The sequence below is a fragment of the Anguilla anguilla genome, chromosome 14 (genome assembly GCF_013347855.1).
Source record: "Anguilla anguilla isolate fAngAng1 chromosome 14, fAngAng1.pri, whole genome shotgun sequence".
In the NCBI taxonomy this organism is placed as follows: domain Eukaryota; kingdom Metazoa; phylum Chordata; class Actinopteri; order Anguilliformes; family Anguillidae; genus Anguilla; species Anguilla anguilla.
In genome coordinates, this window is record NC_049214.1 from 30151751 (window position 1) to 30167605 (window position 15855).

Here is a 15855-nt window from a genome sequence, read left to right on the forward strand (position 1 = left end):
AAATACTCTTCTGTTCCAGTCTGCAAGCCGTGGGTGAGGAGGGAACAGGGGGCTGAAGACACGTTCAGCTGAGGGTCAGGAAAGCACCTCAGCGCTGACCTTGGAGTGAGTCGCAAATCAGAACATCCAATCAGAGGGGAGGACGGCTGTTAAACTTTGAAATTCTTATATTCCTTCGATAGGAAGTAAAAATACATTTTTGAATCGTTACAGAATGGCCATTTTTTCCACTGGTGCATAGTTCACAGGTTTTGAACGAAACATATTACCACAGCCGATTAAATTTGTGCGGGGTGACATGCTGGCGGAGAGCAAGCAGCACAATTAGCTGAGCAGAATACACTCGTGTGGAGGGAACTCATCCCCCAGCTAGCACAGAAATACCTGAGCATTCCGAGCACCCCTGCTCAAGAGGAACGGTCCCCAGCAGGAAACGCCGTAAATAAGAACTTGCAGCACTCGCCTCTAACCGAGCAGATCGTCTCACGTTTCAGCAAATAATCTCTAAAGGGATCGCACTAACACAGGCTGCCAAATTCATGACTTCATAACTTTCATTCCTGACTTTTCCATCACAAAATATGGCTACTTCTCATTTTGATAAACACGACTCACTGCCAATGCACGGCACTGTGATGTTAAGACATTCTGACCCGAGGGCATGTTTTCAGTCTTAAACTTGTTTTTGCCATTTAAATGTTGCATCAAATGAATTTGCAGGTCCTTTTTGTTGTATCTGGATTGGACTGGCTTTAGAGAAAGCCCTCCTTACTCCATATACCCCTCATCTTTAGCTGAGGCCAGATGAAAACAGAGTGGGAGGGTGCTGGTCTGAGGGTAGAGAGCCCCCTACAGGCAGAGTGCAGAAGTGAAGCTCAGAGCCACATCAGACCGCTGTGTGTACCAGCCTCATAGCCTCCACTAGCAGCAGCAGCTCAGACTCACATTCAGAGGTTAATGAGAGTCACTGACGGGGCCTGCCGCTTTGGTGGCAAAGCGGAGACATGGGCTGTATGTTAATCATCAGGGTAACACATGGCCCCTCACACTAAAACACAGATACATACATACAGAGGTGCACAAACACACCCACACAAACACACGGGCAACAGGCATGAACACACATACTGTATACATGCAAAGACACACAAATGTGCACACACTATAGACACAGAAACGCAAACTGCACACAGGACACACATACAAACACACACACAATGAGCTCTAGAGTGGAGAGGGGTCAGGTGCTACAGATCATACCAAACCAAATCTCAGACAGTAACACTTTTCCCAGTGTGAGGCTGTGGTAGTCCCACTCCCCCCCAAAAAAAACAAAAAAAAAACAAAACAAAACTCCTCAAAATGCACAAAAACTAGGTCAGAAAGTGTGTGCGCGTGTGATGGGGGGCAGCTTGACCACAAAAAGCCCTTTCCAGCTAGACAGCTCATATTGCCAAATTTCAGGCCCACACTGAAGGGGGGGGGATTCTGCATGAGCAGCAAGCATAATTAGTCTCTAATTAAGGCACAAGACAAAAGCACACAAGCCTCATTCAATTTCAGCTCAATACACAAACCTCATTCAATCTCAGCCTAGTAAGTTTGCATCTCAATAAACCCCCAGACCATCAGACTCCAGTGCGGAGTACGGCTGTTTCCCAAAGCAGTAGCCAAACACATTTCCTGTGTGTGAGACATCGTGCATGTGTGCCTTCAGGAGATTTCTTCCACTTTTTCCACTTTCTCAAATGGTAGATATAGTTCATCACATTCCAGACACATTACTAAAGGAAGAAACCAACACAAAGAAACAGCTTTGTGTTGGTAAGAGCAAGTTGTCAATGTGATACATCTCTGCTGGTTGGTGTCACCATTTCACCCTGATGACCACAGCGCAATAGACACCTAGCGCTGATCATTTCAAGAGATCAAGACACCCAGAGACGACCTGTTTCAAAATCAATGTGCGCATGCTCGCAGATTTGGGGAGATTAGAGCGTGGACTGGCTCAGGCCAGGGTTGGCTGCACTCCGATTGAACACAAGCCTGGCCAATGCCAAGGGCCATCATAAATCAGAGTCCGTTATTAAGGAGAGATCAAGCTTCCTGTTGCTCCTTATCAGAGGAAATGTGGACAAAGTATTTCAGCTTCATCTGCTCACACGCCAGAATTTCTAACAGTGTAGACATGCTCAAATACTGATGGATGAATTTTTGTTATCTAGTGCCTCATGTGGCTGAATCCTGGACGACTTTCCCTCCACTATTCCATTATAAATTGGCTAACTTTGCATGGTGAAATAACAATATTCTTCAGAAGCCTCCCAGCTTCTAGCTCCTTGAAGGAGCATTTAACGGGTTGGACCTCAATCGATGTCCAGATCAGTCTAGGACCTCGGAGACAAAGGATGAATAAAATAAGTGATTGGAACGCACCCACATTGACGACGGGTGATTCCAGACATCAATTTCACATATTTTTTGACCTGTTTGGCCTTCCATACTAGGGAAGGAGGCAAGAAAAGGAAGCAAGGACAAGTACAGAAAAAATAAGTGGTTGGAATTAACCCATAGATTCTCTGCAGGAGCAAGGAACCATCCTTGCATGTTTTGGTTCATGATGTCATAGAACAAAAATAGCATCAGCCAATCAGGCGGCAGCCACAGCCTGGCCTTGAGCCATTGTAATTGAAATGTTATACTCTGGTAAGCCGAAGATAAATGTTCTGAGAATTTTGCGTTTTAGTATGGAAACTAAGAACGTGTTTACAATTATTTCTTGGCTGGATACATTTGCAAATCCACTAATTATAAACAAACTTTACGACCTATTGGAAACACAGGCATAATTATGCATATCGTAAATATATTAACTTAGCATTTCACAAAATCAAGAGTGGGACTATGCACATTCATGACAAAATTTTACTAGGACTTTTGGAAAGAAGTGATTATTTAAATATAATTGAAGCTTTAATTGGGGAAACACTTATGCTGACAAAAAAAGTTAAAAACACAAGGAACAAAAGTAATTGTTTCCTATCCATTGTCCAGTTTTTTTTATCCGGTCATTACAGCTTGTGACATGATAATATTGTCATAAAGCGTGCAGTAATCATTTTGTGACCGTTATCCTGTCATAAGCTGTAATACACTGCTATGGTTTGTCTTGATGGGCGTTATGTCATGCACCTGAATGAGGACTCACCTGGTTGAACCGGTGAGTGAAAGCCACCACATTGGGTGCCAGGATGTGCTTCTCCTTCTTGTTCCACCCACAGCTGGCCAGCTCCTGCAACACAATCCACGGTGAACCCTGACCCAACATGACTCACCACCTCTCCATCCATTCACAGATTGTCTATAATAACAAGATGGACAACTCCTGAAACACAATCCACAATGAACACTGATCCCCACCCAACAAAAGATTTTTTTTAGACTAACAAGATGCCCAACTCCTGCGTTCCATCAATCCTCTCAACCTCCCAGTTACTGGAGTTTTCAGTTGGTAACATGAGTTCAACGGTTGGAAGACAAAACTCCAAAATGCATGTAACTCCTGCGACTCTGCAGTCCTCCAGCTGAGCTGTGCAGCCACTGAGCTGGAGGACTATACTGCATCCTCAGCCAGAGGAGTCCAGTCACTCTTATGGGATGAAGTATCAGGGTTAACTTTGCTCATCATCTACTACAGTCCACACAAATATATATTGCTATGCGCCTGAAAGAGCTTTGAAAAGTTTTCCAGCTGACTAGGATGTAGTCAGGCTATATGCAGGTAAAACCGGAGCTATATTGAGGCTAACCTAGTCCGTTTATGTCAAAACCTGTCACAACGTAGATTTCCACCCCTCTAGACGACTAGATTCCGGCTTTTGTTCAGTGAGAAAGGAGAACACACGCTGACCAGTGCTCAGACAGAGGAGGTTGCAGCAATGTGCACAAACATTCAAACACAACTGGCCTTTCAAATAAACAATTTTTAAAAATGCTTTTATTGGATCTGTCACTAATCTAACTTGACCCATATACAGAGTGTTAAAGGACCGACTATCAGGCGAGACACTGTTCCAGTCATACTGCAGGTGAGGGATTTTTAAACTTAAGGTTGAACTGCTTGCGTGCACAGCCAGCTGTGTAAACGACCAACGTGCTCCCCATGTGCGGGCCTACGTCACCACTGATGAGGATGTCCGCTCTAAACACATAAACAGAGAGGCATGCTGCAAACGCATCGCCGTCACGCTCTCTGGGGAGAAACCCATCATTCAGCCTGCTCAACCTTTCCATCGGTCCCAGGTTCTCAACAACAGTCAGCTCAGCAGGACATGAAATAAGAACCTGCGAGTGTGTGTGTGTGTGTGTGTCAGAGAGAGAGAGGCATATTCAGGCATACATAAATATTGCAATATTAACTGAGACAAAGTGGGAAGACACATCTGCCAAATTCTCTCGAGATTCTGTAGATCTGTCAGCGAGAGCGTGAGAGAGCAGCAGCAGGGCTGAGCAGCATCTCCGCTGAGCGCCTGCGGAAGCCGTCGCTCCGACGCGTCATCTCCAGCAGCTCGGGACAGCGTCCGGGAGCTCCCCAAACCCAGCGAAATCAAACCAGCCCAGCAAACCACCACACACAGGGCCGCCAGCAGCGCCAGTACTCTACCTGCCAGGAATTTAGGAATGGGCACTGCAGCTGTTCTCTAGCGACAGGACCATTCACAAACTATTTTGACTTTTTTTTTTAATCTCAACTGTCTGCTAGCGAACTGCTGGAATGACGATTTGCCAGTTGCCCTTGGACCAATAGCTGTGCCCACAGCGAGCCAATAGTGGATAGCTAGTAATCACTGCAAGTCTTACTGGCTGTGATATAGCCAATGGCTGATCAGGGACCACTGCCTTGGTAACACAGACTGATGTTGTGGCGACATAGCTCAGGAGGTAAGAGTGATTGTCTGGCAGTCGGAGGGTTGCCGGTTCAAACCCCACCCTGGGCGTGTCGAAGTGTCGTTGAGCAAGACACCTAACCCCTAACTGCTCTGGCGAATGAGAGGCATCAATTTGAGCTCAGTGGTGAGCAATGGGACAAGGTTATTCTAGCTAAGTTACTCATTACATTACATTACATTACAGGCATTTAGCAGACGCTCTTATCCACAGCAACTTACACAATTTTTCACATTTTTTACATTGTATCCATTTATACCGCTGGATGGATACTGGAGCAATGGAGATTAAGTACCTTGCTCAAGGGTACAACGGCAGTGTCCTACCCGGGAATCAAAACTATGTCCTTTCGGTTACAAGCCCAGTTCCTTACCCACTGTGCTACACTGCCGCCCACTGCTCACTCCCTCCGTGGGTGACACTGTGATAAATTATGCGTCACATGGGCTGGAAAGGATTCAGTTGGCTGGGATGATCGTGTCTCATCACTCACTGGTGCAGCCCTGAGCCAATACCTGCTCCTGGGGCCCATCCACACGATGGAACACACTGCCCCTCAGAACCTAATGCACTCTACCAAAATATACATGCATGTCACAAATTAAGTATCCAGGAGTGTTTCAGTTTGGGCGATACAAATACAAAATACAAAAAGTCACCAAAATAAGCAAGGGGATCATACGCCAGGACCAAGCAATACCGTACGCCAATGAAATTACAATGTGCTTACATTTCGATTCTCAAACACAAACGCTGTTTGCAGACTCTGTAAACAACATATCAGCACTAAAACGGGGATTTACACTAAAGCAAATCTATCAAAAGCAAATGAACTGAACATCTCCAGAATGTGACGTTAATAAACATGAATTACTTATCAAATATTGAAGTCCACAATGATCAACAGATACAGGGATCGTAATTTGCAATTAGCTAATAGTGTACATTTGCAAACTGTCACAATGCCCTGAAAACCCAATGAAAAACAAAATGGCAAACACAGTTCAGACAATCAGCTCATGCTTCAATACCGCATCAACCCATCAAGTTTAGCCACAATTGCACAGTAAGAAATGCATGCCATCTCTATATATAGCTACATTCAAAATCCCCCCCAAAAAATTATTAACAAACAAAATGTATTTTCCTTTCATGGAACTGCTTACAGTGCACATTTTACTCTTAACCTGTAGGGCGCACACTGTGTTCAGGAAACAGGGCTTGCAACCCATAAGCTGCAGGTCTGATTCCCAAGTAGGGCACTGCTGTTGTGGAGCTTAACCTGAATTGCTTCAGTATGGAGCAGCAACATAGATGTCACAGCATTTTGGCTGACAACAGCATTTTGCCATTTTAAGAGAAATTCAATTTCTTCCCCTTCAAGGGGCCACAGTGACCAACTTTCTGCTACAAATGCTGTTTCTATGGTAACACTTTACAACAAGATGCTGTCGGATTACAGCATTAGATCAAATGGCCTCAAGGAACGCTGACCTCATGCAGATTTTAATCAACTCCATGTTCTATTAATGCATTTAAGGCGACTGTAAAAGTAATTGCAATCCCCCAGGCTTTTGAAATTATGGTTTCAAGGCCAGCTCAAATTTCACAGCTTCAACCAATTTTATATATATATATATATATATATATATATATATATATATATATATAGTGTGGTTATATTTGTAGCTATATACATTTACCCTCAATTGTAATGTACAGATACACCCTCAAAATCTACACTCGAATGCAACCTGAGCCAAATGGATGTAAAATTAGCACTGGGAATGCTGCTTGCCAGAGCAATATGACCACACTGGAGACAGGAGACCCTGCATTATGACAGTCTATTTTTATATACACAGTATGTCACTTTAGCAGAAGCATAGATGAGAGTCAGCAAGCCCATGTGTAGTGGAAAAAGGTGAACCGCATATAAGAGTCATTTGTCATTTGTATTTCAGATGAGACCAGAGGCAGTCTTTTCTCATGTGTGACCAGTTCATAAATTGGTTTGGTGACCGTCTCTGTAAAAGGCTCTATACATTAAAAAATATAATTTAACTGAATGCAGGGTCTAGTCTCGGCCTATTTGCAGGATTAGTTCGTTTAATTACATTTTTCAGCAGTTTGTTGGTACTTCAACTATGTAAAAATTTGTGTAGTGGTTGTAGTTGTTACTTTTTTTGTCATTTTGAGGTGTAGGAACTACTAACTACTTTTGGCCCTAAATTTTTTTTTCCAAGCCCCTTTGGAGCAAATACCATGTCTCTGGTTTCGTTTTAATCCTGATTGGTGAGAAGCACTTCACTCCACCATAGTTGCAAAGGGTGAACTGTCAATAGCCACACATTGCTGGTCCTCCCTGTGTGCAAAAAGAAGGCACTGCTCATACATGCATCATGTCTGGGGAACGTGATAATACTTTTCTTGATAATTTATTTTACAAAGCAGTTTGAACTACATTTTTTTTTATTGTAATTGTATTGTCACAAGCTACATTTCTCTTTAGGGTAGCTTTGCAGTAGCTTAACTACTTTCAGTAATTGCCACATTGAACAACTACACTTTCAGAGTGATTTCCCCAGCACTGCATACATTAATCATCGAACATGGCATCGATGCTATGGTAGGGCAATCTTACCGTGAGACTGAAATACAGTAACTCATATCCGCCTGCACTCATGTACAGTAACTGCTTGTACTCATATTTGGTGCACAGTGAGCTGAAGGACTCTGAGGCACCCGTAGGGGGCGCTCTTTTTTGGAAAGACTGGCCCGTTTGCTTTGCTCAGTGAGGTCACTGCCTTACCCCACCTCAGCCCCAACAGTGCTAATACAGAACACGGATTACGGAAGACACAACGCAGATCAGTGAGAACGGAAAGCAGAACACAGCCTGGGGGAGTGACGTGGGGTCGGGGCGCATTTGGAAACTATAAGAAACGTGGACCCCTCCCCGTGCTGGAAATGCCAGGCCCTGCAGACATGTCTGCCATTCAGTGTTCTGCAACGGGTTCATCCACTTGGGGGGGGGGGGGGGGGGGGGGGGGGGGGCGGGGGGAGGAGACTTAATTGTGGATTTCATCTGGATTTTCCCCTGATATTTTTGCATGACAACTCTATTAGATCATTTATTATTTTCCTGAGACAAGGAAAATAAAAGAAGAAAGTGCTTCCAAGTGACCTTGTTTTGCATTCAAGATGAATATTTTTGGGGTTCCAGAGAGGTGAAACAAGGGTCCTTGCCTTCTAGGCCAGGATCTTTCAGAGTTATTATTCTGTCTGAGCTTACCTCATTACCAGCGGGGGGGAGAGGGGGGGGGGGTCTTGGCTGGTCACTTGGTCAAATCTGATCCAACTCGATCACGCAAGCCAACTCGTCCCCCATTCCAAACAACACACAAACTTAATCACGTAATGCACCTAGCCTGCTACCGCTGTGTCTGTTGGAAATCACCAGTCTGTGCTCATTAGCCTGCTGCTGCTCATTAACCTGTGGTATAGTCCAATCACTGTTCGGTGTCTGAAAACCCACAGAAACTAATTGTGTGCGCTGGGAAAAAGCAGGAGCAGTTCAGAGCCACAATTCCGCTAACTTTTAACCAATCACATCGACTTATTAAAGGTGGGTCTAAGGTGAAATGCCGTGATTCAAAACGCGCCAGCAAAAACTTCTCTGAAAATCCAAATGAGTGACCATGCCGGCACCTGCCTTGTGTGCCTACTACTACTACAGTGCTATGGGCTGCCCACCTGGTATTGGTATGACAGATGTGAAATGCTAGTACTGGACAAGGGCACTCACTGAATGAGGAGGTCTGTCCAATAGGCATCTGTGGAGGCTCCTGATTGGTTCCATGACACATTATCAGACTGCAGCCTAAGGTTGTTGGGGAAGTTACATTCCTGAGGGGTCTTACTGGGGGGTCTCAGGTGATCAAAATTTATCCAGGTGCAGGAAGTAAGGACTTCCACGTGGTTGTATTACGGCACACTCAGGTAGTACAGGAGACCTGATCTGTTCACTGAGGTTGCACAGTTTTGAGGGTCGGCCATTCCCAGGCAAAGGCTGCTCCATCTTCATTACCTCCGGAGGAGTGCAAACATGCAACTTCCCCCTTTCCCAGAAACTTCCAGGAACATTTCCCAGAAACTTCCAGGAAAACCCTCCCAAGGTTCAGGGGGTCCTTTGTTTATGACCGCTATCAGTCTGCCTGTACATATATATTACAGGCATTTAGATCATCTTATCCACAGTGAATTATTACACTATATTACACTATTTTCTAACTTCTACATAGCATCCATGTATACAATGGACAGATGGGACACACAGGCACACTCCTGCCTCTTATCGTTTCCTCCATCTCCACCTCAGCTGACATGAAGGGAGTATCCCGGTGTAAAATGGCCGCCACATCTCACCCAGGTGAGCACCACACCCGGCACTACCGTAAAGCACTTTGAGATCATGTAATGCAATCATATTTTGCTTGTCAATATATGCTAATTTAGGTATATGGACATACACAAATTGTTATGATCTGCATATGCATGCATAGTTACACAAAAAAATGATTATGAATTATTAAATAACTGTTTCTCATTACCTCTGGTTGGATTGCTCTGAAAACAGGGGCATCCATCAGAGTGATCTGGCTCTGCAGAGGGATAAAAGTGAATAATAAGAATGAAAACAATTCATATCTTGTTTCATTTAACACAAAATACATCCATCTTTTTTATTGTCCTGGCAGAGAATCACTGGCTAATGAGGAACTGAAAGGACAGAGAAGTCATGAAAATAATAACTCAAGTAAGCAAAGTAATATCTCTGGTATTTGGTCTGGAGGCTGCCCAAAGGTCAAAGGTCGTCTCTGTGACCTTTCGGCAGGGACTGCCTAACATTCTCATTAAGGGGAGGAGAGCAGCGGCTGCTCCAGCTCAAGAGGGGGGATGACATCATCCTGAAGGGCTGGTCAGATACAAGAAGAGCGGTGATGGCGAATTGCAGTGAGGTTCGGCAAGCCATGCCGCGTGATGCAGATCTCTGAGTCTGTGCCACAGGGTCCCGTGATCTGGGATTAACTACATCTGGCCTGCAGGGTCCCACAAACTGGGATTACTCACAGCCACCCCCCAGGGTCCGGCGACCGGGGATTACTCACAGCGAACTCCTCCGGCGTCACCTTCAGCACGTCGAACACCACGGCATCGTAGCTTTTGGCGTAGTCTGCGCTCGGCCTGTCCAGAGACTCGGAGCTGCTGCTGCCCTGGACCGCGGGACAGACGGACAGACGGGCGTCATCAAACAGACACACTGTTTCAGACGTATGAAACAGAGCAAAAGGCACAGAAGGAGACAAATAGACAGACAAACAGACAGAGAGAGAAGGGCACACCTTTTTGGTCAACCCTGGTCTGGGAGGGACACTGTGCCCATAGTGCTACTCCATCCTGATCCTTGAAGGCCACAGTGCCTGTAGGGCTACTCAATCCCAATCTTTGAAGGCCACTGTGCCTGTAGGGCTACTCAATCCTAATCTTGGAAGGCCACAGTGCCTGTAGGGCTACGCAGTTCTACTCATTCAAGGCCACAGGTTTTCATTCCATGCAGGCCATCCAAAACATTTTATTACTGCTGTCACAGAACCAGGTCCTCTCCCTCTCCAGGAGGGTGAGCGGACTCTTGGCAGGGGTGTGGAAAAAAGCTGGGACACTCATCCTGAATGAGCACTGCACCAGTCTGAGATACTTTGCCAATTTTTCCCGCTGGCACACGAAGCAAAGATGGCTGCCGTTCCAGAATGGATTTATGGGACAACAAAGGCACCAGCAGCAGTGTCGCCCCAGGCACATTCCGTCACACAGAGCAGAGAATTACAACTGTGCAACCATTCAACGCAATCCCTGAGCAAACGGACTCACAGTTATTCATTACATCAGTACATCAGGTACATAACCTCTGCTCCCATCTTTCCTCCCATTGCTATTGTCAGGTGGTTGAGCCTGATCCGACAGCACGCTGAACTTCCAACCCCTCGCCCCACTGTGACATCACTGTCGCTCATGCACGTCCATGGCAACGCTTGGCTGCGTGCGCTAAAAGGATGTGCAAGATGAACTGTCCAACAAGCCAGTGGAGAATAGAATAGAGCACAGTGGAACATAATAGAAACTTTATTGTCCGTGTAATATAGAAATTTTCCTTTGGCTTGGCAGTAACATGTAAAAAATGATCAACATTCATCAACAGACAGAAGAACAGACAGAAAGACATACAGATGGAACAGGAAAATCGCAGAGCATTACAGAACAGATCCACAGGCCCTCAGATTTGTCTGGGTGCTGTTGAGCATGTGCAGATTGTGATTGTGTGCAGACTGAGCATGTGCAGCAGGCTTAGCGAGTGCAGACTGAGCGTGTGCAGACTGAGCGTGTGCAGACGGCCTCCTCTGTGTGTGTGCCAGGTCCCAGGATACGTCCCCCGGGGAGAGAGCGTGCTCTGGGAGTGGGCAGGGGGGACTGGAGTCTGGCCGTTTTCCGGCCAGCAGGCTAATGGCATGTGCATCAGGGAGGAGGCTGGGAGTTGGAGTGCCAGCTGATTTACGAGCTCACGGGGGCTGTGGGAGACGGTGAGAGCGTGAGGGGAGCGCTCTCCTTCCTGCCTGTGTCACGATCGCGAACAGGCAGAAGCTGGTCCCTGCTCCTGAGCACGGTAGGAGGAGAGACCACAAGGCCCTTCCTCCATCTGCACCATGGAATCCCACTCCGGCCAGAGTGTACAGCTGTAATCACGTGTGTATGTGTGTGTGTGTATTTGTGTGTGTGTATACAAGTTCACAGGTTGCTTTGTGAGCATGAACATGTTGGTAATAGCATTGGCCAACAACAGTTATTCATTGCATGATTCAGCGGTGAATTATATAAGGAATAACATAAAAGGCATTTGTGATATTCAAACCAGCCAACAGGGGGCAGCAGTGGCAATATGGAGACATTAAGACGGGTTGTCTCTAACATTTTAATCTGCCATTTCACATTCTCCAGCATTATCACAGTGACAGTATTGGCAAACAACATGGCAAACACTGAGTTATGTTTAGCAGTGAGTGTGCCATGTGCTTGTGACACCAGCATGGTTCTTTAAATGATTAGGAATGCCAGCTCATCCAGTAAAACCACACAAAGGGGGGTTCCTCGTACCTCTGAGGTGGCGGAGGTGACCGCGACGTTGGCCGTCAGTCCGTTCCTTCTGTACATGCTCACGCTCTGCGAGACTCAGCTGGGTGACGCACATGATCCCACACCCATCCCTGAAACACAGATAACACTGTCACACCCATCCCTGAAACACAGATAACACTGTCACACCCACTCCTGAAATGCAGATAACACTGTCACACCCACCGCTTAAACACAGATAACACTGTCACACCCATCCCTGAAACACAGATAACACTGTCACACCCACTACTTAAACACAGATAACACTGTCACACCCATCCCTGAAACACAGATAACACTGTCACACCCACTCCTGAAATGCAGATAACACTGTCACACCCACCGCTTAAACACAGATAACACTGTCACACCCACTCCTGAAATGCAGATAACACTGTCACACCCACCGCTTAAACACAGATAACACTGTCACACTCACCCCTTAAACACAAATAACACTGTCACACCCACCGCTTAAACACAGATAACACTGTCACACCCACCCCTGAAACACAGATAACACTGTCACACCCACCCCTTAAACACAAATAACACTGTCACACCCACCGCTTAAACACAGATAACACTGTCACACCCACCCCTGAAACACAGATAACACTGTCACACCCATCCCTGAAACACAGATAACACTGTCATACCCACCCCTGAAATGCAGATAACACTGTCACACCCACCCCTTAAACACAGATAACACTGTCACACCCACCCCTGAAACACAGGTAACACTGTCACACCCATCCCTGAAACACATATAACACTGTCACACCCACCCCAGGAACACAGAAAACACATCTCAGATAACACTGTCACACCCACCCCTGAAACAGAGATAACACTGTCAGACAGCACTGCTGTCAAAACCAGGGCTGAAAATTCAGAATTGAGCATTTATTTTATGAATCCTGTATATATGTCTGCAATAAAGTCGGATAATCCAACTGATACATTCAGGATGAAATTTGGTTTTCATTAATAGCCTAATTGTACAATGGAAAATATAATTGTGAGGGCTGTTCTTTAGACTGCACAGGCCATTTCCAAGTAAATGAGATTGTGTGCAAGTGTGCCGGCTGCTTTTGTGAAATGCGAGAAAAATCATACATTATTTAAACAAACGGGGGCTCCATGTTCACATCCGCAAGACCGGAAGACTGCCGCTGTGCGTGACGTACCGAGCTCAGCGGGAGTCTTTACACTACCTGCAGTGTTTATGAGCTCTGCTCTCTGACCGCTAAACCACAGCACTCTCTGATTCGCCGCAGTGCTTTCCCTCCGCAAGCTGCAGAACGCAGAGCGCCGTGCTCCACCGGTACGCCACTTAAACCCGCCGAGCTCCAGCTGGGCCCGGACAGCCACAGAGTCTGCTCATCGGCTCTCAACCCTAAAACGCAGCAGCAATATAAACGCAATGAAAGACGCCAAGGTGAGACACAGCAAGTGTGAAATCAAACTCAACTGATCTATTAAGAGCCAAGTAACAATGAAAACCAGCAGACCCTGTGTTCCTCTCTGGATGGAGAACACCACAGATGAGGGAGAGCACTGAGAAAATAGTTCAGCCTCAAAAAAAAAGTCTCATGAATGCTCCAGACTCATAGTAGGCCTGGGCCAAATGTGTACTGGTACATTGCACTTTCATTCTAAGGCACTGGCAAAAATACTCAGTAGATTCCAGAGGAATTTCAACCAAAATGCACTTCTTCATGAAAGAAGAATTTTTTTTTTCCTTTCATTGGATAAAATTTATGCTCCTTTTAAAATCGTCAGTAATCCGCAGGAATTTTTACTGATGTCTAAAGGGTTCAAGTATAGTACCTGACCCAGGTGAGACTTATATGAGTGGAAAGGATGTAAAAGCGTGGGTCCTGTGAGGTTCCCCAGGGGCGATGTCTGTCAGCATTCCTCCGCTGACCTGAGAACAGCCATGTTACACCTGTCTGCCCAGCGCGCCAAGAGGACGCAGAGCGTGAAAAGCACGCGACGTTTACAGTGGAAACGTTCTCGCACGCGGTGGTATGAGTCTTCGTGTTTTATGGAAGTGCCTCCAGCCAGGCTGTAAAAAACCCAGCAGCACACTTTGGGTGGTTCTCGCAGAAAAGAAAACTTGACTTTTATAGAAATTGCAAAACGTAAAAAAAGGAATAAAAGCCATTTTCTTCGTAATTGTGTTAAGACCAAGTCATTTGCGGCTTTTCGCTTTTCAAGCGCCAAGGTTGAAATGACACACAAATGCACACACACACACACACACACACACACACAAACACACTGCGGTGGCCACACAGCACTTCGGGACCAAATGAGTAAATTAAACTTAAAATGAAGCCGCAGCTGCAGGAGCATTTGACGCAGCAGCCAAAAACAATGACGCCACACCAGGCGGAAAGAGCTGGGATTAAAGGCTACGCCGAGCGTGCACCCAGAGGAGTCGGTTGGCTTCCACTAGCGTTAGCATTGGCGTAAGCTCGATAAACAATGCAACATTTTCACACCTCCATCCGCTCGTCTACCAAGTCCTTGGCAGGCCTTTCCAGATCGTAACGGTGCCGCCGAGCGGTCAGACCGTCAGACGCGGCTAAGAGCCAGAAAAAATCGACCACACGCATTCGCTAGGGCTAACCGCGCATCTCACTCTATTTTACCATACATCCCTTTTTACAAACAGGAAAGAAATGCAATCCATAGCTGTGACACGCAAAGTAAAACAGCTTGTTTGATGAATTTCGGTCTCCAAAACATGATGCAGGACAGCAACAGCACAAGGCAACAACAACAGCGTGGCTGAACTTTGTATGGAATAAGAACGTAAGAGCAGAAGAATGCTTGGTGAGGAGAGCCGGCCGTTTAGCCCTTCTAGGGTCCTCATATTTCCTACTGTCTAGAGATCATCCAGCAGTGTCAAGCCTAAATTTAAGCACACCAAGAATGCATGATATTGAGATTGTAATGGTTTTTGCAGGGTTTTTTGTCATTGGAATACATAATGCTGAAACTGACTGCATTCTGAGTTCCTATTAATGTATGTGAATTAATATTAATGTACGCTTGTAGTTGGGGTGGGAAGTGGTAGCAAATTTTAATTCTCTGTCTTATTTACCGATCATTACTGTGATTTGATTTAAATTACATAGAAAGAGTAAGGCGATTCCTTTTTTGGCATATTTACCAAAGGAATGACCCAAGAATGGCATATTTTAATTCTATAGGACAACGCGACAACGCATTACTTGGAAACTGATGCTTCTGGGCACCTGGTTTTTCAGTTTAATTCTACTACATATTTTTTATTTCCCCAAGATTAGCAGTAAAAAGTAAAAAACAACAAACTGAATCTTTTATTTGATCATTTACCTATCATTGCAAAATTTTAGTCATTAGTACCAGAGTAACTTGCATCACTGGACTGCCTTTACACAGTTAAGGTAATCTGTTCTTCAGATGAAGGGCCCAAATATCTAAGCCTACAATTAAATTATTCCCAGAATAAATTTTCCAATTTGCAAGTAAAGATTCAATGTATTTAAAAAAACTGATCAGTCAGGAATAAGGGTATATATTTTTTACAGTGTAAACAGTCCTACAACTTTCTATATCGTTAAGACTCACTTTGTAGGAGGTTTAGCCACGAAATAATATTCGCCAATACTAAAGCTCCCC

General features: G+C 45.4%; 1 protein-coding gene across 3 annotated transcripts in view; it reads right to left on the reverse strand.

The window, feature by feature from the left end:
* Positions 1 to 15855, reverse strand: part of LOC118212335 (ras-specific guanine nucleotide-releasing factor RalGPS1-like) — a 123065-nt gene that overhangs the window by 95054 nt on the left and 12156 nt on the right. For all 3 annotated transcript variants that reach the window (XM_035390100.1, XM_035390099.1, XM_035390098.1), the window contains 4 exons: positions 12157 to 12266; positions 10119 to 10223; positions 9561 to 9611; positions 3209 to 3292 (listed from right to left, as the gene is read on the reverse strand). In XM_035390100.1, coding sequence (XP_035245991.1) covers positions 3209 to 3292; positions 9561 to 9611; positions 10119 to 10223; positions 12157 to 12213 — 297 coding nt within the window. In that variant the 5' untranslated portion in view covers positions 12214 to 12266. The remainder of the gene's footprint in view (positions 1 to 3208; positions 3293 to 9560; positions 9612 to 10118; positions 10224 to 12156; positions 12267 to 15855) is intronic.